The 25,010-nt window shown below is 45.7% G+C and overlaps 1 protein-coding gene and 1 pseudogene across 1 annotated transcript in view; one reads left to right on the plus strand and one right to left on the minus strand.

Moving 5' to 3' along the window:
* The window catches only part of EGFL6 (EGF like domain multiple 6), a 143,463-nt gene that overhangs the window by 77,870 nt on the left and 40,583 nt on the right, over positions 1–25,010 (plus strand). The window contains exons 6-7 of the mRNA XM_034649299.1: positions 4,755–5,231; positions 24,882–24,994. Coding sequence (XP_034505190.1) covers positions 4,915–5,231; positions 24,882–24,994 — 430 coding nt within the window. The 5' untranslated portion in view covers positions 4,755–4,914. The remainder of the gene's footprint in view (positions 1–4,754; positions 5,232–24,881; positions 24,995–25,010) is intronic.
* LOC100464108 lies at positions 7,595–8,225 on the minus strand (annotated as a pseudogene).

The raw sequence follows: 25,010 nt of genomic DNA on the forward strand, positions 1-25,010 counted from the left end.
AGTGTCCAGCCCACAATTGGCAAGAGGACAATAAATGTTTGTTAAAGGAATAAGTCTATAAACCATATGAGAACTTTCTGCAAATAAGGAGATATATATATATATATTTGTTTTAGCAGATTTTGCTACTTTTATTCTTTAAAAAAATCACAAATACAGTTCAAATTTTACAGTCCACAGAACATTTCTCAACCAAGCTTTCCCAAGTCAAGTTGGAGCAGCTTTGAGTAGTGTCTGTACTTTTAAGGCCCATGTAAATGGAGGTGCCTGGCTTTTGCTCTCAGAAATCATTGTATAGGATTTCTGTAGGACAAAATAAATAGACAAGCCTTGCAGGGGTATGCCAAGTTATTACATTCAATTGTGAACAGGAAAATAGCAAAGGATATTTACACATGGAACAGGAAGGAAATATACAGGGTGGACTCCAGCTGTATCTCCCCCCAAGGAAGACAAAAAGAAAAGCCCTTGATGACTGAGTGCCTTAAGTTGCAAACATGAAGTTAGTCAAAGTCAAGGGCGCTAACATTCACACAATGAAATTTCATTCACGAGCAAGGAGATTTTTCTGTATAGTAGTGACATTTAAAGGGTCATAGATCATAGACTCAGTCACTTAAAAATCAGACAAAAGCCATGCTGATCCTCACTGACATAAAATATTCATTGTTTCTGGTGGCGAAGTGACCTCACCCCACCACCACCAGGCCATGACTCCCGGCTATGAAGAATGAAGTCCGGGAGCAAAGTTAACCACCAGTGAATTCTGACTCCCAAATTCATGTTCTTTCCATTCCATTGATAGATGACCACAGACAAGACGTAACTGCTCTAAATCTCCCATGCCTCACCTGTAAAGTGGCATGATAAGACCTACCTTGTCAAGAGTAAATAATAACTCTGAAATGTCTAGCATATAATAATCACTCCATAAATAGCAATTTCTCTTCAATTATGAAGTGGGAGGTCCTACGAGCTGACGAAATTTGAGGAAAAATGGATCACAGTGTTATTTTTTTCTCTTTTAATCTCACCTTCATTTTTTTCTGCTCCCTAAGAGGTGTGGTCTATTATGTTGAAGGCTGAACGGTCTAAGAACCACGTGTTAGCTGGCCATCCCAGGTCTCCAGGGAGAAAAAAGCTAGAGACTGTCCAATGGACACATTTCTAACAAGTGGACCTCACAGGCCTGGCTCTTTGTAGGTTCCAGATGAATGTTTGAACAAGAAGGGAGGGAGAGGAGAAAGAAGGAAGGAAGGAGAGGTGGGGAAAAGGAAGGGAAGGAAGACTGAAAGTGGTTGGGATTTTTCTTCTGCCATCGAGCTCCAAGAACAGGGTCCTTGACAGGCGCAGGATGAAGAAAAGCAGTGTAGACCTGGACACACCGTCCCATGCAGAATGTAGCTGTGTCTGCATTGAGCATCTCAAATGTCTTCATTGACTTCTTTCATGGAATAAGAAATGGAAGGAAAAAACAGACTGGGAAAATCCATCCATTTCTAGAACATGTCACTACAATTAACTTAGAAAATGAAGAATTAAGAGGTACGTTCTTCCTCTTCAGTAGGAATGGTGATCAAGAAAACTGAAGTTTGGGGCACCTGGGTGGCTCAGTCAGTTAAGTGGCCAACTCTTGATTTCTGCTCAGGTCATGATCTCAGCGTCCTGGGATCGAGCCCCGTGATGGGGTGGCCTCCGCGTTCAGTGGGGAGTCTCCTTGAAGATTCTCTCCCTCTGCCCCTCCCCGCCATGCATGCTCGTGCTCTCTCTCTAAAATAAATAAACCTTAAAAAAAGACGTGAAGTGCGAGGGGAGGGCTATGTGATGGAAACAGAGACATGAGCTCCGCCTGTGTGTGGCCTTGGGCAAGGCGCTTCACACACTGGAGCTGTTTTTCCATTTGTAAAATCCAAATCAATGGTTCTCAATCTTGGTTTGCCATTAGAACCACCAGGGGAGTTTCTATGTGTCCCCATGCTCTAGCCATTGTTCATACATTAGAAACTCTGGAGGTGGGGTTGGGGTACCAGTAGTTTCAAAGCTTCCCAGATGATCTCAGTGTCCAGCTGATCTCTAGACTCACTACCCTAAGAGGTTCTCAGACAAGCAGCATAGGCATCACTTGGGAACTTCTTAGTAATCAAGACTCAGGCCTTACTCCAGAGCTACACAGTCAGAATCTGCATTTTACCAAGACCGCCAGCTAATTTGTACTGCCCTTCCAGCCTGAAAGCTCTGGCCTAGCCACTCTTGCATCCAGCTGTTTCATCTAATCATGCGTTGCTTCTGCTGTTATTTCAATGTAATTTTGGATCTCAGCACCAGGCGCAATGTGAGTATTGCAAGGTCTGTATGTGTGTTATGGGTATGTATTCCGAAGGCACAAAAGATCCCGTCACACCTGTACCACGCGGGGGGCTCCATGAAAATAGATTGAAAACAAAAGTAGCGCTGTAAAAGGTGCAGATGGTTTTACGAGATTCTGATCAAAGATTGCTTTTCCTTTGTAGAATGCAGTGGGGCCCCCTAAAGAGCCGTGCTCTGCAAAGTCAGCAATGCCCGTGTGATTATTAAAAACACCTGCCTGTCCATGGCTATTTGGATCCAGTGTCTTCTCACCTGGCCACACATCACTGCCAGGCTCCTTCTCTGTTCCCCCATGCTACCCGATGGTGCCTTTGTCCACAGCTCCCTTCAGGAGATATTCAGTGGGTTGGCCGAGGAGAGTTTGACCGCTCTGGAAGTTTCTTGTTGTAATGTTCATTCCCTCTGTTAAGCCTACAGAAGAGAAGTCTGCTCTGATAAAAGCAAAAACCAGAAACCGAATCGATTTGATAACTCAGGGCTAAGAAGGCAGGATGGCCCCCACGTGTTAGGATACTGATGTTTTATTAGGACTTTATGGAGTAATGCTTTATCTGGAGGAGGGAGTGATTTGGATCAGCATGTTTAGGGGGAAACGGCATGGTCCAAAACCCCTAATTGCTGATTTAATGCCTTTTCTAGACATGGGGTAGCTGCCCACGTGGTGTGCTGCCCAAACTCCCCTGGGCCTTCCCAGTCTAGTAGGACTTCAGCAGTCAGCATCTGCAAGGCTGGGGGTGCCTTTGGCTGTGAGCACAGCAGGCGGAAGTCCTAGGATCAGTACTCTGGGAGAAGCCTTCTGGCAGTGACCGGCGGCGCCTTTTGCATGAGCTCATGTGGAGAGGCACGCTCTAGGCTGGCTCTGGGAGATGCTCAGCAGCACAGAGCTCCAGTTGCCCCCAGTGATGACCCGATGATACATACTTGCTAGTTTCCTTCCCTTCCTGATTGACTCCCCACTCCCCTGCCAGTGTCCTTGGCACCTGCAGAGAGAATCACTTCCCCTCAGCTCCTTGCCTCGTGGTGTGCTTGTGGGGAAAGCCGCACTAAGATACATTTTAGATTCCATTTGCTTTAAAATATTTGCAGGTACGTGGTTCATATTTGATATCCTTTCCTTTCACTTCTAATATTTTCAGTAATTCAAACCAGTTTTGGTACGAAGAGTAATGGCCTGGAAGAGGTCATCTTATTACCTTATTCATGAGCTTCGTTTGACATCTGAAGCCACCAAGGAGCAAGAAGATGAGGAAAAGGATTTCTATGACAGCAGAGCTGAGGGGAGAAGGGCCCTCCTTTTCAATCTCAGTTCTACACTTGTCAGTTGCATGACCTTGGGCAAGTCGCTAAATCTCTCTGACTCTGATTCTTGACACTTCAAAAATGGGGGAACTAATGATCACTACCTATAGAGTTGTGGGTGTTGAGTACGAGTGTTTAGGACAGGGTGTGTCACTCTTCCCTATGAAGAGCTCAGTGGCCTAACTGCTTACTAACCAAGGACACCGAATCCGTTCGGATACCTTCAGCCATAAAACCAAAGATCCAAGTAAACACGAGTCCGCCTTAAGGAGATGCATAATGGTGTAAATGAGGAATCTGCAGCAAGAGTCTTCCCCGTTGCCCCTTCTCACATTTTATTGGCTGGAATTAAGGCACATACCCATTATAGAACCACGAATCACGTTTATCAAGACAACTTCCTCTTTCTCCATAGTCTTCCTTTTATATCTAACACTAGGTCATAGGCGTGTCAGAGAGCTATTTCTGTAGCTTGGCTGGCACCGCTGACCTTGGCTAAGCTCATTGTGTATCTGTGGGTTGGACGACATACGCTAGGCTTGATTGAGTGGCTCTGTTCCACCTGTTCCTCATTCTCCTTGGGCTACGATGCTGGCTGGGGCTTGGTTTTCTGGCCTCCTTGAGAGAGGCTCAGGTGTCTTACGGCCTACGCTTGGAACTGGCAACTTGGTTACCTTCTGCCCTTATGCCGTTGGTCAAAACAAGTCACAGCCAAGTCCCGAGGAAAAGTGAGGGGACATAGGCTCTACCCACTGTGAAACCAAAGGGTATGCATGCAGGGAAGGGGTGGAGGAGGGACCAGTCGTGTTTTTGCCACTAGTTTCTGCACTGGTTACTATATTACAATATCGGCCGGTGGTCCCATGTGAGTAAGCTGTTGTAAATGAGCGTGGGAGGTCACTTGTCAAATGAAGGGGTTGCCCAGGACTTGGTGTCCTTCCAGCTCCAGCAGCCTAGTGATTTGCAGTTTGTGGAAGAACACCTAGAAGCTTATGATGAGAACCTAAACAAAAGTGGTATGGGAGTGTTCTGAACCAGCATCCTTGGTTCCTGCTTTGACTTAACCAGATTCTGAAATCCGGGTGCAGGTATCACCGAAACCTGCCACAAAACAGCGGTCTGAAACAGATGGCGCGGCGTGGTGACTCTGACCAGAGTGAAGTGCACTGAGTCTGGGGGAAGTTTCTCTGGTGCGCAGAGAGCACGGAGGAGGATGCGCGGGTCGTGCTGGAGGCGGGTCCCAGCCAGATGTGCACCGCCCGCCCCGCCCTCCCCTCGCGCGCGGGGCCCCACTGCACCCGGAGACGAGCCACCGCGCGCCTCACCAGGATACCCCCGCCGCCCGCTGGGATCGCGCCCGGCAGGAGCGGAGGCCCGGAGCCACCGAGGAGAGCGGAGGCGGCCGGCCCGGAGCGCCCCGGGGTCCGCGCCCTCCCGAGAGGGGGCTCAGGAGGAGCAGCGGGAGGCGGCGGAGGGAGGCCCTGCGAGAAGATGCCGCCGCGCTGGGCCCTGGCGCTCCCGCTGCTGTTCCCCTGGGTGGCAGGTGGATTAGGGAACGCGGCCAGGTGAGTGTCTGCTTATCGCCCGGCCTGAGCTCCTCCTTGCGGGGGGGCTTCTCTCCTCGGTCCCTCCAGGCACCGCGCGGGGGTGCTTGCGCGTGTGTTTGTGCGCGCTGAGCCGGGCTTTCACCAGGTGCCAGGCCCGGGGCGCGCACGGGCTTTCCTCCCCGCGCCCCTTTGGCGAGGCTGGTTCCCGGTCCCTCTGCACCAGCTGCGCCCCACCTGGCGGCGTGGGCGGGTTTCGGGAGGAGGGAGGCTCTGGGAGCAGCCGGGTGGGTGCGTTCTGGCTTGGTGGTGGGCACGCATCTACTGTGCCCGCGGGGGTGCGAGTGGCGGTGGGCGGGTGGGTTCTGTGCCTGCGTAGTTTTGTGCTTCCCGTTCTATCTGAAGGGCACCAACTGATTGTCAGTCGCTGGTTTTGCTGGGGGAGGAGGGGGAGAAACGGGACAACAGAGTAAGCGTTTGCTGTGCTTGGGCCCAGCCCGCTGGGAAAGGGGCTCCTCTACTTAGTGCCTTTCTGATTAAGGTTAATGAACTGGAAAGGATGTGGTTGTCAGATGAAATCGACTTATTTTTCTTGCTATGGCAATTTAGAATCTGAAGCCGTTTCTCTACTGTTGGTAAACTTGTTGAAGCCCTGAAACTTACTTTTTCCGAGATCAGCAAAGCCACTTAGTAAGCACACACGTACATAATGCTTACCGTTGGCATGGCACTATTCTAAGCACTTTCGGACTATTAACCCATTTGAAAGCCCGTAAGTGTTCTGTGTGGTAAGTACTAGTATTATAAGCCCCTTGTGGCAGAGAAGAAAAATGAGGCACGGAGAAGTTGGGTAACTTGCCAAGGAGGCACAGCCAGTAGTAAGTGATGGAGCGGGCATTCAATCAAACTCAGGCCTTTTAGGAATCACTCACTGGTTCTCTGGCTGTGATACCTTGCTTTCTGAGATGTCCACTAGAGCCGTGTTTCTCTTCTGGGCCACTGTTGACCTTTAGCACTGGGCTGGATAGTTACTGGTTGGGGGTGATCCGAAAACTGTCCTGTGCATTGTAGGATTTTGAGCAGTTTCTGTGGCCTCCACCCACTAGATGCTAGTAGCCCCGCCTCCACCAAAAATGTCTCCGGACGTTGCCCAAGGTAGGGGTGGGAGGCAGTGGCTTGCAGAATCACTGCCTTACAGAGATTTTTTTAGTCAAACACTTCCTGGGGAGAGCAGGCTGGGAGCCGTGGTTTGGAACAGGCTTCTGAAAGGTGAGCCTGACTATCTTTGTTTGACTTACAGGAAAAAAATCTTTCATCAGTCAGCCACAGTATTAAGGGATTTTGAAGTTCAAACAGAACAAACCTCAAACCAGGTTCTTAGAATGTAGGATCGTAAGTTTCAATTTCCTTTCCACAATAAAAATGTAAGCAGATGCAATTTGCTCCTAATCACATTCTCCTTGAACGTGGAGGTTCGCGTGTTAGAAAGCCCACTTAAGAAAGACCGACCGCTTTTGGGAGATGAGATTAGCAGTTCTTAGCAGCCAGCAAATGGACCTCCAAGAGCTTCACTTTCAAAGTGCCACCAAATTAAATGAAAAGCCGAAAAGTCCCCCATAAACCAGGGAATATTAAAATGAAGAATCCGTGTCAGGATTCTGCAATTCTGTGGTTTTCAAGATGTGAAATGTGCTTTTTTTACACAGTATCAGGTTCCCGAGATGGTGTGTTTATTATCTGCTCAACGGGCTTGGAGACGGCAAGTGGCTGGCTCTTCGGGAGCTGCGCAGACGCCGTGTTCCATCAACTCCAGCCTCCACATGCTGGGTGATTCCTTTACAGAAAAGACAAGGCGCCCACTGCTTGTTTCCAGGGGCTTTACACCTTATAGTAAAAACTGTGACTGCTGTATAGAGATTTCTAATACAAGCACTGGAGTTTGTTTAAATTTTTAAAAATTTTTTAAAAATTTATTTGTCAGAGAGAGAGCGAGTGCACACATGCAGGGGAAGGGGCAGGCAAAGGGAGAAGCAGCACCCTGGGATCATGACCTGAGCCGAAAGCAGACACTTAACCTCCTGAGCCACCCAGGCGCCCCATGGTTGGTTTGTTTTTTAAATAGAAATACTGCACCATAATTTTAGTGATCTAGAAAACTGCGTGCCACCTAAATAATGCTTAGTGCATAGTAGACAGTCAACACTCATCAAATGAATAAATCAGCAGCAGCATGCATTTTTCTTGTCCTAAGCATCAGAATTTGGCTTGAGCCCTATACTGTTTTTTTTCTATTTATTTATTTGTTTATTCATTTTTTTACGAGGCAAAAGACTTTATTAACCTCGTCTCAAACTTTATTCCCAGGCTTTTCCAGCTTAATTAGCTGCAAAGAATGAATTGTGTCTAAGCAAAAGCTGAAAAGTGCTACAGTGTCCAAGGGCCTTGGACTTAAAAATTCTAGAGATCTAGATTTTATCAGATCCACAAACAAAATTTTAAAAAAGTCATAATATAAAATAGCAGCTCCCAGTAACTTCTTCAAGTCCTGTCTTCTTCAGAAGGTGTCTTAGTTCCATTTGCTTTATTCTTGGAAACTTCATCAAAATTCTCTGCAAGATCTGGAACTTTGCCATCGCCCCGGTCTCCGGTAGCAAGGGGTGCTTTTCCACCCGCAGACTGTGCGGGCAGAGCTTCAGCCAGTCCCTTAAACGAGTCAGACGGTCTGTACCACGTTGGTGTAAGATGCCGGGTAGCGGTCCTGTCCGCCGCTCTGTCTCAGCACGGCCTGGAACCATGAAAGTGGATCCTTGTTCCTTGGTTCGTGAACATCTTCACTTCTTCAATACCAGAGGTATTGTTTACCCCTAACTTCTTTAAGGAGACCTGAAGTGTTTTCTCACGGACCCTAGCCCTTCTCTGAACCACCTTCTTTCGGCGAGCGGTTCCTTTCCCACCCGTGCACACTTGTGCTTGCAGTTCGATGAGTTTTTCCTGGTTCGTGGTAGTTTCTTCCATCTTGTTGGAGCGGAAATGTGACCATGCCAGGGACGAGGGTTGGCGCTCAGGGGGTGTCGGGTGGACCAGCTGAGATTAGGCCGAACCCTAGACTTTTTAAATGCCCTTTGGGTGTGGGGACCATTTGCCAGTCTAGAACATTTATTGATCTGAATTCCCTCTCCACAGGGTTCCAGGACCTAACACTGGCATCTTTTGGCCTTGAGCACAGAAAATAAACATTAATTTTGCTGTTCTTTTCACATTGGAGCAACTGCCTATTTAAAACATATTTCTGTTATACATTTTTTTTCTTGATTGAATTCAAATAAAAATAACGTGAGATGAAGGAATGACTGGGTTCATGCTGAGGTCTGCACTCAGGGAGTGATGCCTGCTTTCTGTAAATCACACCTGCGTTGAGAACTGAGCCCTGCTCAGAGCCCTGCTAAGGAAGTGCCATTGTAGTAATTTTCCACAAACTTTGTAGCTCAAAAAAACACAGATTTATTCTCTTAGAGTTCTGGAGATTGGAAATCCAAAGTGAGTCTTAAGGGGCTAAAATTAAGGTGTTGGCAGGGCTGTTCCTTCTGGAGGCTCCAGGGGGGAATCCATGCCTTGTCTCTTAGAGCTTCTAGAAGCTTCCAACAATCCTAAACTTGCGGCCACATCACTTCAATCTCTTCTTCGTCACCTTGCCTTTTTTTCTTAGTCTCCTTCCTCCTTTATCTACAAAGAAACCTGTGATTATACCAGGCCCATCCAGATAATCCAGGATGATCTCCTTATCATAAGATCCTTGATTTGATCATATCAGCAAGTCCCTTTTGCCATATAAGGTAACATTTACAGGTTCTAAGGATTAGGTAGGACGTGGACATCTTTGGGGAGGCCATTATTCAGTCTTGCGCAGGAAGCGTGAACTGCAAGTTGGTTGTTCTTGGTTTTATGGGTTGGATCTTATTTTGAACCATGATTTTAGTGATTTGTGAGTGGTTGAGGTATCATTCCTCTCTTATTCTTAAAACTAGAATTTGTGGGAGTATACCCAAAACTCAAGAGCTAAGTTTTTCTAGGAAATAGTGACGATGAAATGTTTGATTACAACATAGAAATCACTTCTGAGCAAACTTACTTCAATAGTTTTATTGGTTTAGAAGATATTATGGTCCTATTTATATGTGATTTATGTGCATAAGCCAAGGTTGTGTAAAGATTAAAATGAAAATAAGTACATTATCTAGTCTTCATAAATCAGATTGGTGTTCAACAAATATTGGTGAGACTCCACTATGTGTCAACACTTTTCAGTGTGCTTTCAATCACTTCTCTCATCAACCCTATGAAATAGATATTGTGCCTATTTGACAGACATTGGGATGGACAAACTTGAAGAAATAAAGTGAATTTCCAATAACTTTATTTGATTTGATTTTCTGCTTTAAGAGCAGTGCCATTCCAATGTTCCACGTTTATTTCTCCAAAAATATTGGATACATAAAAGCTGACATTTTTGCAAAATGCTTTCATACATTATCACCAGTGATCTTTTTTAGCTTGACTCCTGCCCAGTATGACCCGGGGATGTGTGTAAAATAAGTGAGGAATTTCTGAGGTTCCACCCTCCCCAGAACCACCTCCTTCCTCTAAGTTTCCATTCTCTCAGAAGCAGACTCTGAGATCAGGATTTGAATGTATGTGGTTTATTTGTGTAGTGACCCCAGAAAGTTCTAGTTGGGAAAGAGATGTTATGGAAATAAGTTATCACTGTGATTCAGTCCTGCTGGGGAATTCTAGAAGACAGTAGAACACAAGCCTCAGAGCTATCCCCCCCGAAGGCAAGGGAGCTGGGGTATTTATACTCCAATCAGTCATTGGTTGAGAGCTTCTGAGGAGGGGCCACGTAATAGGGATCTTATTACTTAGAAGGGGAGAAGAGATATTGAGGTACCACTTGCAATGTCAGCCATGTGTAAATTACAGATCATATCCCATTTACAGATGAATAAACTGAGTTTCAAAAGATTAAGCGATTAAATGATTTGCCTAAAATAATCACAGTGAACAGGTGGCAGATTGAAAGCCATGGCTATCTCCCAAGGATAATTAGATCACTTTCCATGGGGTGGTTGTCCAGAGTAATCAGCAGTACTTCTGGTTTCATCAGTTAACTTGCTGGGTTTCAACGGATTGGTTCCAAGAACCTGTTTTAAATCTGAAGGTCTTGCTTATGACAACAGACAAAATGCAAAAAACCAATACTCTGAAAGTAGTTAAAATTAATTCACTTCAGCTCAACATGAATTGAACACATGACATGCCCAAACATTCTCCTGGATGCCCGAGACTCACGTCTATCTGCCATCCCCACTAGACAGCTTGGTAGGGCAGGCAACATATCTGTCTTTTTTGGTGAGTGGGGTGCAGGGTGAGGGTTGTAACTCTAGCTTCTAGCCCAGTTCCTGGCACATAGTAGGCATTAAACAAAAAAAATCGTGCATTAATAAGACTGTGGTGGAGTGGCAAATAATTTTTATTTACGTATAAATAACGTGTGTTTATGCTTTTATATATAAGCATTCAAAAGAATGAATGTGTATATTTGTATTTTTACATATTACAGTTGACCTATAACACAGGTTTGAACCGCACAGGTCCACTTATATGTGGATTTTTTATAGTACGGCACTGTAAATGTATTTTTTCTTATAATTTCCTTGATAACATTTTCTTTTCTCTAGGTTGCTTTATTGGAATACCATATATAATACATATACAAAATGTGAGTTAATCAGATGTTTTCTGTTATTGCTAAGGCTTTCAGTCAACAGTAAGCTTTTAGTAGTTACATTTAGGGAGACTCAAAAGTTATACAAGGATCTTTGTGCTGGGGGCCAGCACCCCTAACTCCCATGTTGTTCACAGATCAACTGTGTATGTTTACATGTATATATGCATGTAAAACTGTGTATGTGTGTGTGTGTATACAGAGAGAGAGCACATATAGAACATATGAACCATTCCATAGAAATCAGATAAGAGAAATTGAGTTGGCGTGGAAAGTGGAGGACAGGGAATGACATTGAAGCTGTCCTTGTGCTTACTTCCGAGTAGGTACTGCGTAGGAATAAATAAATGGCTGGATGGATCAATACATAGCTGCAAAAGGGGTGTAAAAGGAAGGCCTTGGCCCCAGATAGGAAGTGCACTGGCCAGCATCTGGGGGCACGAGCCCAGTGACAGCCAAGAAGGCAAGCAGGAAGCAGGCTGCAAGGAGCCCTGTATGTTGAACCAAGGAGCTCGGACTTTGTTGGGAAAGCAGAGAACAAAGCAGGGCATCGCAGGCTGGGTTCTATAAAGATAACCCCATCGTGACCAGTTCACACTCAGAATGATCCCACAACCGCACAGAATCATCTTTAAGGTAATGCACCATGGTTGAGTGAAATTGGCAGCAGTTTTCCTTTCCGAATGCACATATTATCAGTGTGTTTATAATCCAGGGAAGCTCAGATGGGATGAGCACAAATGCAAAATTAAAACTCAGCATACCATGCAGCAAGCATCTTTACAAAGATCATCACCTTTGCTCCGCACGTGCCCTTTGCTCCGCACGTATGGGTTATCTGTTGCTATTCAACCAAATACTCCAGAGCTCAGAGATTTAAAACAATATTTATTCATCATCCCTCGCCGTTTCTGTGAGCTGGGAATTCAAGAGTACTTTAGCTGGACGGGGCTTGGGGTTTTCGGCGAGGTTGCAGCCGAGTTGTTGGCCAACACTGTTGTTCTCAGAAGGCCTGACTCCAGCGGGGGCGCTGGCTGCAAGGTGGCCGGCTCACCCGGCTCCGGCAGGAGACCGCTGGCTGGTGGCAGGAAGCCTCAGCTCCTCACCTCGGGGAGCTCCCCATGGGGCTGCTCGAGTGTCCTGGTGGCACAGCAGCAGACTTCCACGTCGCAGGAACTTAGAGAGAGAAGGCGAAAGGTCCTCTGCCTTCTGTGCCCTAATCTTGGAAGTTACCCTCCATCACTCCCAGTGCGACCTCTTTGTGTGAAGCCGGGCACCGAGTCCAGTCCCACCTAAGGGGAGGAGAATTAAGCTTCACCTCTGGGAAGGTGGACTATCAAAGAATCTGCGGGCATATTTTAAAACCATATCACTTTCTGGTTTTCCTCCATTCCACAGAGCTCTGTCTCTGACCCGATTTTCTTCCTTGTCTTCCTTGTCTCTACTCTCTCTGGGTGATCTTGCCAGTCCTAGCTTTTTCACTGTCATCTGTATGTAGATGACTTCCAAAGGTGCATGTCAAGCCCCAGGCGCTCTGCTGCGTTCTTCACCTAGCCATTGAGCTGTCCCGTTGAGCTGTGGACATCCTAAACTGAGCTCTGGATCAGCTCTCCAGAACTCACAGCCCCCCATCTCACCCATGCTCCCTCTTCCAGGACAGAGTATCCAAACTGGTTCAAGGCAAAAACCTGGACATGATTCCTGACCACTCACTCTTCTCCCCACTCGTATTCACTCTGGCGCTAAATCCTACCGCAGTTACCACGCCTCAAGCCCATGTGCTGCTCTCTCTCCTGCTGGCCACCACCCAGCCACGCACCGTCTTCTCTCACCTGAACCCCCACAGCAGCTGCCCTTTGCTGCTGCTTTTGCGCCCTCTAGTTCACGTTACAGAGTGTTCCTCTCAAAACTTAAATCACATCATGTTAGCTGTCTCCTTAAAGCCTTTCAGTGACTTTCCATTGGGTTCAGAATAAGATCTGTTCTATTTCAGATGGCATAAAAGGCCCTGTGGACCTGCCGTTGCCCGAAAAGGCCCTGTGGACCTGCCGTTGCCCATGGCTCTGACTCCCCATTTTCTGTCATTTCCCACAGTGCTCACTGTGGATGGAAACTAAAGGAGCTGCCTGGATGACCCTTGCTTTATTGACTACCTTCTCTAACTCGTCTCGCTTCCCCACTCCCCGACCCATGTGCCTTTACCTTGTAGACAAGGCACTGGTGCTCACATCCTTGTCTCAGCCTGCTTCTGGGGGAGCCCGCACTAAGACACTCCCCATGCCCGGTTTCCACCCAACCCCATCGTGGAAGGTAAGTGAGAGGAATAGAGGAAGCAAGGGAATGTGCAAGTTTTGCTGTACCGTGGATGCATGGACAATGTGAAGACGGAGAACACATGCTCTCCAGTGCCTATACACCCAGGCAGCTGAGACGCCTTGGGGCAACCCTGGGCCTGTTGCATCTGGACTCTGTATGTTGAAGATGGGTGGGAAACCAGAATTAACCTTAACCAGTAAGGTACAATGGACTTGCCATACTGGGAACGCTGATGAAAACAAAAGGAAACAAAACAAAGAATTCTCATGGTTGGACCTTATGGTCCCTATTTAGAAAAAAATTTATTTCATTTGTTTGGCCACACTGCAACATATTTAAACATCAGCGAAAGAAGTTTTAACTTCTCAATTTGTCTTGGAGAAAGACTATCGTAAAGTTTCCTGGAACCCGACCATAAGCAAGCACACTAAGAATTCTGGCACGGTATGTTTTCCAGAAAATAAGGAATCCCATGAAGAAACACTGCACTACTTACACAATCCCTGGAATGTTTTTAAATTAACTTCAGCTGTGGAGACGGCGATTCATGATTAATTTGATCAGTGTAGACAGCAAGCTGTATAATGCGTTAAAGGAACTGGGACAATTGAGCATTCAGCTCAGACTCCCACAGCTCAGGGCCGCCTCTCCACAGAGACTCTCTCATCTACACGGACACTTCCCCGCCTCGGGACCAGGCTCCCCTGGCCTTCCATATGCCCAACGGTGTTCAGCGAGAGAGATCTGAGAGACCGAGCTGCTGGCCGGCCCAGCCAGGCCTCCTGAGATGGCAGAGGACGTTGCTGGGGTCATCTCAGTCCAAGATCAGGAGTTCTCTTTCTAGGTTCCTGAATTCCGTTTGATTGATTACCCCATGTTTATCGGGTCCCATGAGGTTGGGTCAATCCAGCCAAATGCCTACCAGCTCATTATACTTAGACATGTGTTACATTCCGGTGATTGGTACTCTGCCAGAACCATGCCTCCTTGGTATCTTGGAATGCGCTGCTCCAGGTTTATACATTTTAAAAAATACATGCTTCACTAAATATGGAACTAAATGTGATTCATATTGATAGTTTTGTGTTGTTTTTTTTTTTAAGAGCGGTAGAGAGGGGGGAGTGCAGAGGAGAGGGAGAGACAGAAACCCGAGCAGGCTCCATGCCCAGTGCAGAGCCCAATGCGGGGCTTGATCTCACAACCCTGCAGTCGTGACCTGAGCCAAAATTAAAGTTGGACACCTAACCGACTGAGCCACCCAAGCACCCCTTGTAAGATTTTTTTTTTTTTTGGTATGAATAGATTTCACATCTGAGGAGAAAGATCATGTGCACTAGACTTTAGGAAAAGAAGTGGTTCTTGAAATACTAGTCTGTTGAGCAGGGTAGGCTAGTTTCAAACTATCTCAAAATCACAGTGGCTGAACACAGTAAAGTTTATTTCTTTGTCTGCCTTGAAGTCCCCGGCATGTTGGAGAGATGCTATGGTGTGCTTTCACGCAGGGCCAGGCTCCATCCATCTTGAGGTGCCATTTCCTCCAGGTCAGCACAGTCCTTTTTATTCAGCAGGCCGATCGAAAAGGAACGTGTCCAGGATCCCATGGGAGGCTTTGTGAACAGGCTTGGAGGTGGTCTGCCCACTATCCATTGGCCTAAACCAGTCCTGCGGCCCCACCTAACCGGCAGGCTGGCTGGGGAGCATAGTGTAGCTTTGTGCCCAGGAGACACAGAAATGGATTTGCTGAGCACCGAACCTTCTCTTCCATGATCATTAAATTGTATGATGAAATTACAGATATTTGGCCATTTTTAACTTACAGAAGTTTCATGTAGTTTAACCTAATCGTTTACATCCCTTATCCAGCATACTCACAACCAGGTATTAAAGTAAAAGAATAGTGGAATTGATGATGGGAGAGCTAGCGATTGGGCAGGAATTAGAGCAAAGGACAGGCAGAAGGAGAAGATGCTGGGAAAGCCATCTGAATAATTCGTTAACATTAACTTGCAATGCCATGTGAGAGCTATGTAGGGAGATATAGGTTAAAGCTTTTAAAGCAGTTTTTAAAAGATCTTATTAGACAGTGTGCCCTGCTATTACTGTCAATATCATGCTTGCCTGTTGTGGACTCCTTTCTTCCCCTCAAAAATATTGTTTCAACTTAAAGAGAAATGTTTTAATATTTACTTTTCTTTTTTATCCCTAATTTTAAATGACTGCGTATGTGCATTTAAAAAAACTGGCAAGCTTAGAAGGCAGAGCTGGATTCTTGGTGTAATAGATCAATTTCTCAGCAAGTGATTATTAGCCATTTTATCCACCAGAGATTCCCCCCCTTTAAACTGTTTTTCCATTTTCATGACCAGATGTAGAATTGGATGATAAAACCACTAAAATCCCATTTGTGGCTGTCCCTTTGAAGCATCTCTCGAAACTGGGTGAATATGGAGATGGCACATCCATCAAGTAAAAGGCGTGTTGCTCATTTATGGCCTTGCATGGTTCTGTGATGGTTTTTCCGACAATGTTGTTGCAAGCTACTTGGTCTTCTCTAGGAAATATGCACAGAACGTGTCGCTGCATTTACAAGAGCAGCTGTGGGCTGAACTGGCTGTTTTCTGGTTTGTGTGGTTGCCCAAACATCAGAATCCACTTTATAGTTCTCAGTCATGAGTTGATTTTTAACGATTGTTTCCTTTTTTTAAAACAAGTGAGAATAAGGCTAGATTCAAGAACAAATTTCTGTTATTGTCTTACAAAGCTGTAATCCTAAAATGCATTTGTGACTGGGGAAGGAATTCTTTACAGTGGATAAGAAACCTTGATTAACAAGTTTTTGATGGCCCAAGTGTTAGTCATTAACATCTTGGAGAGCTTTACAAGTGATACTTTGTACAATGTCAAAAATGATGACTTGGGAGAAATTGATACACCTCAGATTTCTCAGTTTAACCATTTCACCTAAAGACAAGCATGTGAAAGCAATAAAACTCGAGAAAGAGGATTTCTCTGGAGAGTTGTGGTAATGTGCAAACAGTATATGAATTTCATCTTCTGGTAACTTTCTCCTGTTAGTTAACCCCAGCCAGTGTTCTTTACAATCAAAAGTAATTCAGTTTGACCAATACATATGAAATGCATTTGCCCACCTGTACAGAGGACCCTGGACTCTTTCACTAAAGTTTTTAATTAGGCTTTTTTTAAATATCTTATTTCAGCCACTTTCAATTTTTTTTGTTGTGATTTCACCTCTAACAGTTTCAATAATCTTTTTTTTTTTGAGGTGTAACTGACATGTAACATTGTGTTAGTTACAGATGTACAACGTAATGATTCGATATTTGTATATATTGCAAAATGATCACGATAGGTCAACTTATTATCTGTCACCATACATAGTTATAAATTTTTTTCTTGTAATGAGAACTTTTAAGATTTATTCTCTTAGCAACTTTCAAATATGCAAAATAGTATTGTTAACTACAGTCACCATTTGTACATTACATCCCTATGACTTATTTTATAACTGGAAGTTTATACCTTTTGAGCCCCTTCACCCATTTCACCCCCACCCCCCACCTCCCTGCCTCTGGCAACCACCAGTCTGTTCTCTGTATGTATGAGCTTGTTTTTTTATTGTTCTTTGTTTTTTAGATTCCACATATAAGTGAGCTCATGTGGTATTTGCCTTTCTCTGTCTGACTTATTTCACTTAGCATAATGCCCTCAAGGTCCATCCATGTTTTCACAAATGGCAAGATTTCACTCTCTCTTTTTTTTTAAATGACTTGAATGGTATTTCATTGTGTATATAGCACATTTTCTTTTTTTTAAATATATTTTTTAAATATTTTATTTATTTATTTCACAGAGACACAGAGAGAGACGGAACACAAGTGGGGGAGTTGGAGAGGAAAAGCAGGCTTCCCGCTGAGCAGGGAGCCCGATGCGGGGCTCAATCCCAGGACCCTGGGATCATGACCTGAGCCAAAGGCAGACGCTTAACGGCTGAGCCACCCAGGTGCCCCTATAGCCCATTTTCTTTATCTGTTCATCCATCATTGGACCCTTAGGTTGTTCCAGATCTTGGCTATTGTATATCATGCTGCAGCGAACATGGGGCGTGCATGTATCTTTTGAAGTTAGTGGCTTCATTTTCTTTGGATAAATATGCAGAAGTGGGATTGCTGGCAAATGGTAGTAATTTTGTGAGAAAACCCCATACTGTTTTCCACAATGGTCGCACCAACTTCCGTTCCCATCAGCTGTGCACAGAGGTTCCCTTTACTCCACGTCGTCCTCACCAGCACTTGTTACTTCTTGTAACAGGTGTGAGGTGATATCTCACTGTGGTTTTGATTTGCATTTCGCTGAAGATGAGAGATGTTGAGCATCTTGTCATGTGTCTGTTGGCCATCTGGATGTCTTTGGAAAAATGTTTATTCACATCCTCTTCCAATTTTTTAATCAGATTGGTCTTTTTGTTATTGAGTTGTATGAGTTCTTTCTATATTTTGGGTATTAACCTCTTGCCAGATATGTGATTAGCAAATATTTTCTCCCACTCAGTAGTTTGCCTTTTCATTTTGTTGATGGTTTCCTTTGCTGTGCAGAAGTTTTTTCAGTTTGATGTCCTACTTGTCAATTTTTGCTTTTGCTTTTGGTGTCAGCTTTCAGTAATGTTGTTGCTTATTGAGTTCCCCCTACTCTTATGGAGGCTGCTTTGTTTTGCAAAATCTCCAACTGCTTGAAATCCTTCTGTAACTCCCCAGAGCCTTCAGGATGGACAAAATGTTTTATGTGGTCACAGGCCTTTTCTTTGCAGCCCCTGCTACCTTCTCCTCCCCTCTATTCTCTCCACTTCCCTTTCCACTTCCCTTCCCACTCCCCTGCTCTAAACACATACCACTTTCTACACTCTGGTTTATAGGTCACCAACTCCTCAGGTTCTTGGTGGCTCCTTCCTTGGCACAGGCTGTTTTCTCTGCCTGAAACATCTTCCCCACCAAACAGCCTCCTTTCATTTTACCCAGGTAGTTCCCACCAGTCTCCAGGATTCATATCAGGCCCCATTTTCCTCCAGAAAACCCCTCACCCACCCACCCGTAACCTAACGATACTACATCTTTCCCTAGCTCCTGAGAACTTACTCCTTTTGTGAGATTTTTCATGTTGGAATATAATTATCTGTTCACTTGTCCAGCTGCATCCCCAGACTGTAAGTTCTTTGTGGGCAGGGGCTGTTCTCATATATGTCTAGAGTCTCAGTGACTATTACAGTGCCTGACATGTGTAGTTACCTAATACATTTTGGGTGAACAAATGGATAGCTGGATGAATGAATAGTGCAGGGGAGGAAAGATAATTTTCCCTCTACCCTCCTAGGTTCTTGGCTGAGATCCCCCTGTAATAAAAGACACATTAATAGGAGAAAATGAAACAGAAGTAAATAACTTATATACCTGCTGTATACCTGGGAGATACCCAGGAAAACCGAGTAACTCAAAATAGCACAAGCCACCACCTTAATACCATCTCCAGCTAAAGATAAAAGATGTTGTTGGAGGTTGGGAGAGCAGGTTATGGGAGGTGACCAGGCAAAGCACAGTAAACAAGGGTAGGGTTGTTATACAGATTTAAGTCCGGCCTTCTCCATTGATAACAGCTTCTTCTTTTTTTTTGTTTTAAACATTTTATTTATTTGAGAGAGAGCATAAGCAGGGGGAGGGGCAGAGGGAGAAGCAGGCTGCCCGCTGAGCAGGGAGCCCAATATGGGACTTAATTCCAGGACCCTGAGATCATGAGCTGAGCCAAAGGCAGATGCTTAACCAACAGTCACTCAGGCGCCCCTGATAACAGCTTCTGGAGAGTCAGAGAGGGAGACACCCTTACATATGGAGATTTTCCTTATAAATGTCGATACTCTTACACAATTATAACTTTTTTTTAAAAGATTTTATTTATTTACTTGAGAGAGAGAGAACATGAGAACAGAGGGAGAGGGAGAGGCAGACCCCCACTGAGCAGGGAGCCTGATGTGGGGCTCGATCCGAGGATCCTGAGGTCATGACCTGAGCCGAAGGCAGATGCTTCACCGACTGAGCCACCCAGGTGTGCCCCACAAGGGTAACTTGTACTCAGGTTTTCAGAGCTTTTCCTGTGTCTGCTCTTTCTTAAGAATAGTCAGCCCCGAATAATCCTTCTGCTGAAGACACATGTTTTGAGGTGGCAAATCCAATTCCCCCTCCATACTTTGGTGAAGTGTGTTCCTGTCGGACTTCCAATACCAATGTCAAGTCACCTGGTCTTTTTCTTGGCCCTGGTTTCTTCATGTGTAAAATGATAGGTTAGAACTGGCTGATGTCTAAGGTCACTTTCTTTAAGGTGAAATTCTCCAGTAAGCTCCCCTTGCAGTGAAAATGGATTCCTACATACATTAACAAGTAAAGTCACATGGAGACTGTGGCAGCTGCGAGAATGTGCCTTGCAAACTTCTAGCTGCTGGGAGTGTGATTGACCCAGAGCCCCAACTACTCTGCTCTTGGAAAGCCATCACCACATTTGAGCAAAGCCATGCCTCCCATGGGATGCTCCTGCCAGGTCACCTTCCAGAAGGAGCATGGCAGGGATACCATGGCAGGACCTTTTGTGGGAAATACCATTTTGGCTCGAGGACTCCCCCTCAGTTTTGCCAAACCCTCCTTAGACTACACAGCAGCCTCGGATGCCTGCACCCAACCTTCTTTCCGTCTTTGCTTCGCTCAGGGTCAGCCTCCCATGGTGGTCCGATGGCCTTCCCAGCCTTCCCCAGCTCTCTCGCCATTTTCTCTCACAGGTGTTTCCTGTAATAACATCCTTGCACATTTAATCCCCTCATGGCTTCTGCTTTTCAGAGGACTCAGACTAAAGCGAAACCTAGTTCAAACTGTGATTCATTTCATTGATTATGCATCCGTGGCGGTTTTAAACTTTATACCTTATTCAACACATCTAGTAACAATCTTAATCCTACTAATAGTACTGCTAAAAGTGATGAGTTAGAGAACGTTTCCTGTGCTACTCACTGCTCCAGGCCCTTTAGATATATTGCATCTTTCCATTGTCACAAAAGTCCTTAAAGTAAATACCCTTTTTATTCCCATTTGGCAAATGAGATCATTGAGGCATAGAAAGGTGAAGTAACTTGCTGGAAGCCATAGGTTCGTGTATAGTAGAGCCAGGATTCAAACTCAGGAAGGAGCCGTCGTCCTAACCATCGTATTTCATAGCCACTCAACATCGGAGCTGATCCTGCTTTTTCTAGAAACACTCTGCATTTGGCTTAACCTGGTATTCCTTTTACCTTTCTGAGTATTGCCTGGGTCTCTTTCTGGACCTTTCTTCTCCATGGCCCACTTCTTACACAGTAGTTTCCTTGGGGCTGTGTCCTAGGCCTTCTTTTCTTCTTACACTACATTCATTCCCATGGATTCAGTAACCAACTGCCTGCAGATAACTCCCAGCCCCAGTGTTGTTTCCTGGACTTCTGTTCCAAATATCCAACAGCCTACTCAACATCTCTTGGTTGTCTGTTTAATTAGCATGTCCCGAAGAGAACTCCTCATTTATCCTATTCCTGAACATGGTCCTCCATCTATATTCCCCATTCTAGAAATAACAGCACTGCTGTCTACCTGATATTGCATCCCTCTCACACTCCAGATCCAATTGACCAGACTATGACCTCCATGGCGGCAGAGATGTTACGTTCCTCATGGTTGCTGCTGACCCTCTGGTCTCCTCTTCCAAGCCAACTGGTATCCCTGCTTCCATCTGTCTCCATCTCATCCATTTTCCAGACTGCTGCCATGATAATATTTTTCTAGGGAAAATGTTCTCAGATAACCTCCCTATTCAAAATCCTTCTGTGCTGCCCTATTACCACTCCTCTGTCAGGCCTCATAGCCCTAGCTTGACTGCCATGGTGCTCTGTGCCGGAACCCGCTCATCTCCCTCCCTTTGCTCCACTCCTCTGATCTTTCTGTCGGTTCCTCAAGCACAAGCATGGGGTCTCTTATCTCTTACCCTGCACTCGTTCTGTGACTCCTGCTTATAATATGCTTTCCCTCATTTCATGTGGTTGACATCTGTTCGTCTTCCATTTCACTTAAAGGTGCACCCTCAGAGAGAACGTCTTGGATCCCTTCAACCAGAGTGTTTCTTTGCTTTAAGTCTCTCTAGCTCACTGAATGTGTTTAGTGCCTCTGTCACCCTTACCCTCTTCTCTAAGAACTCATAGTCAGGGACCCTGTGCACCATGTTCATCTCTGTATTCCCAGTACCTAGCACAGTGCTCAATACATATTCATGTTCTGTTGAATAAGCTGGGGCTTGGGGCATCCAGAAAATAGGTAGGGCCCTTCCTAGCAAACCTATAGTCAAGAAGTTGGCAGGTCATCTCCACTGTTTTGATAGATTGAAGTCTATTTAAATGAATCCCCCATTCCTTATAAAAATATGGAATTAAGGGGCACCTGGGTGGCTCAGTTGGTTAAGTGTCTGCCTTTGGCTGAGGTCATGATCCCAGGGTCCTGGGATTGAGCCCCGCATCAGGCTCCCTGCTCAGTTGGGAGCCTGCTTCTCCCTCTCCCTCCGCCCCCGCCAACTCATGCTCACATGCTCTCTCTCTAATAAATAAATAAAATCTTTTTTTTAAAGATTTTATTTATTTGAGATAGAGAACTAGCAGTGGGGAGGGGCAGAGGGAGAGAGAGAGAGAAGCAGACTCCCTGCTGAGCAGGAATCCTGATGCAGGGCTCGATCCCAGGACCTGGAGATCATGACCTGAGCGGAAGGCAGACGCTTAACTGACTGAGCCACCCAGGTGCCCCATGAAGCAGCCATCTTGATAAACTGTGTGGCAGTTCCTCAAAAAGTTATACATGGTTACCATATGACCTAGCATTTCCACTCCTAGGTATATACCAAAGAGAAATGAAAACATATGTCCATACAAAAACTTGTACACCAATGTTCATAGCAGTATTATTTGTAATAGCCAAAATGTGGAAACCACCCAAATGTCCATCAGCTGGTGACTGGATAAACAAATGTGGCCCATCCATACAATGGAAGGTTATTCAGCCATAGTAAGGAATGGAGTACTATTACATGCCATAGCATGGACGAACCTTGAAAGCATATTAAGTGAAAGAAGACGGGCATAAAAGATCACATAGTGTATGATTACATTTCTGTGAAATGTCCAGGAAAGGCAAATCCAGAGACAAAAAGATTTGTGGTGGCCAGGGGTTGGAGGATTGGGCGGCAGGGAATTGGGACTAACTGCTGTTGGGTATGGGTTTTCTTTTTGGAGGGATGGAAATGTTCTGGAATTAGATAGTGGTGATGGTTGCATAACATAGTGACTATACTAAAAACCACTGCGTTTCATTATGTGAACTATATCCATTTTAAAAATGCCAAACAAAGATTCTTAAGTACATCATTCTGTGTGGGCTAGCATGTATTTACTCGACACACTTTATGTTCAGTAGTCTGTAGTTTCTTGTTTGGGAATTGTTATGTGCAGGCGGGGTCAAGATAGCGGTATCCCCTGCCCCCAATGGCAGAGATTTCTCTGGCCCCAAATATGAGTTGTGTAGAGGTTGAAAAACCCTGTTCTAAATGGTTAAGCAAGGTGCCTGGATGGCTCAGTCGGTTAAGCGTCTGCCTTTGGCTCAGGTTGTGTTCCCAAGGTCCTGGGATTGAGCCCTGCGTCAGGCTCCCTGCTCAACGGGGAGCCTGCTTCTCCCTCTCCCGCTCCCCCTGCTTGTGCTTTCCCTCTCTCAAATAAATAAACAAAATCTTTTAAAAAGTAAAAAAATAAATGGTTGAGCAAATGACTTACAAATCCCCGAAATTAGTTTCATCAGAAGATGAAAAAAAAAGTCCCGTTTAAGAAAAGTTAAATCATAAAATCATCCTTGCATTTGGTGTTCTCAGTTAGTGAAATGTCCCAAACCATACCTTTGTGGCTCTCAACTGAAGAACCAGTGGGTAGGAGAGGCAGAGCGCGGGGGAACCTGCGAGGCCGTGGCACTTCCCGACCTTGACTAAGGATTATTAACTTGCAGAGAACTCAGTCCTGCAGCAGAAAGCACGTGGTCAGATGTGCATTCCTTGTCTGTTAAAGAGCCCAGGAACCATTTTATGTTGTATTTAATATGCCCGAGGACACAATCCCAACCCTCCACAAAATACAAACTCAAAGTCTTTTCTTCTAGACACTGGTAGCAGCCCAGGCCACTACTAGGTCAGTAAGTACGCAGCTGTGCAGCGAGCTTCCATCGTGGCCCAGAATGTTGAGAGGCGCTTGGTGGCCAGACTCACTCCTCGGGTCTTTGATCGGGTTGGGCAAGCTACAGCCCGCAGGCCAAGGCTGGGTGCCCTCTGCTTTTACATGACGTGATGAGAGCTCAGCCTGGTTTTACCTTTTTTTTTTTTTTTTTAAAGATTCTGTCCATTTATTTGACAGAGAGAGAGAGAGCACAAGCAGGCAGAGCGGTAGGCAGAGGGAGAGGGAGAAGCAGACCCCCCTGCCGAGCAGAGAGCCCGATGCGGGACTCAATCCCAGGACCCTGAGATCACGACCCAAGCCAAAGGCAGATGCTTAACCAGCTGAGCCACCCAGGCGCCCCTGGTTTTACCTTTTCAACTGGTTAAAGCTAAGCCAAAGGAAGAATGCTATTATATGACATGTGAAAAGTATATTAAATTCAAATTTGGGTGTCCATAAATAAAGTTTTATTGAACCCAGTTATGCCCATCTGGCTGCCCTTGGGCTTGGACAGAGACCGGTCAGCCCTACTGATGGCAGAGCCTAAGATATTTATCGCCTGACCCTTTCTGAAAAGCATTTGCCAGCCCCTGCTCTACGGTTGAAGAGTTTAGCAAATGGTGTTTCTAGGAGGTGGTGAGGAATGAGAACCCACCCTGGGCTGAAATCCCTGACACGTGGCTCTGCTGGGGACGTGGCTGTGCCCCACGCGGCTGGCGCTCCCTCATCTGTAGCACGAGAGGGCTTCGCGGGAGGCTCTGTAGGGCCCTTCATGCTCCGAACGGTCGGGGATGTGGAGAGTCCAGTCTGTGTCGCAGCTCCCGGGTGGCTGAGGACATAGAAGTACAGCGTTCTTGTCGGGGACAAAGCCACGGGGCCACGGTGTCACATGATCACGCTCGGCACTGGAGCAGACACAGACCTGGACCGCACCGTGTCTGCACAGAGCAGATTGGAAAATTGGCACTCGACAGGGTTCAGAGACAAACTCTTGGCCGCTTTCACGTGCCCTAGTTTTATAGATTGTGTAACCTGATTCTTTTAACCCCGGGGGAGAAAGAAATGGACAGCACTTAATGATTGGGGAAGGCTGGCAACCCCACATTCAGGCTTTCAGAATCTAACTGAGCCCGGAGGGGAGGTTTATTGAATTTCACCAGGTCATTGTCATCTCTCCCATTCATTTACTGGCAGGAAAGAGTCTCTGTTGTCCCTTCTGTGTTCTCCATACTAACATGTGACTCTTTATCCACAGTCCAAAGGATCATGGGCTGTCCACATCCACGCTGCAGCCGGGGGTCTGTCGCTATGGGACTAAGCTGGCCTGCTGCTATGGCTGGAGAAGGAACAGCAAGGGAGTCTGTGAAGGTAATGGTGTAAATGC

This window comes from Ailuropoda melanoleuca, chromosome X, assembly GCF_002007445.2.
Source record: "Ailuropoda melanoleuca isolate Jingjing chromosome X, ASM200744v2, whole genome shotgun sequence".
Lineage (NCBI taxonomy): Eukaryota > Metazoa > Chordata > Mammalia > Carnivora > Ursidae > Ailuropoda > Ailuropoda melanoleuca.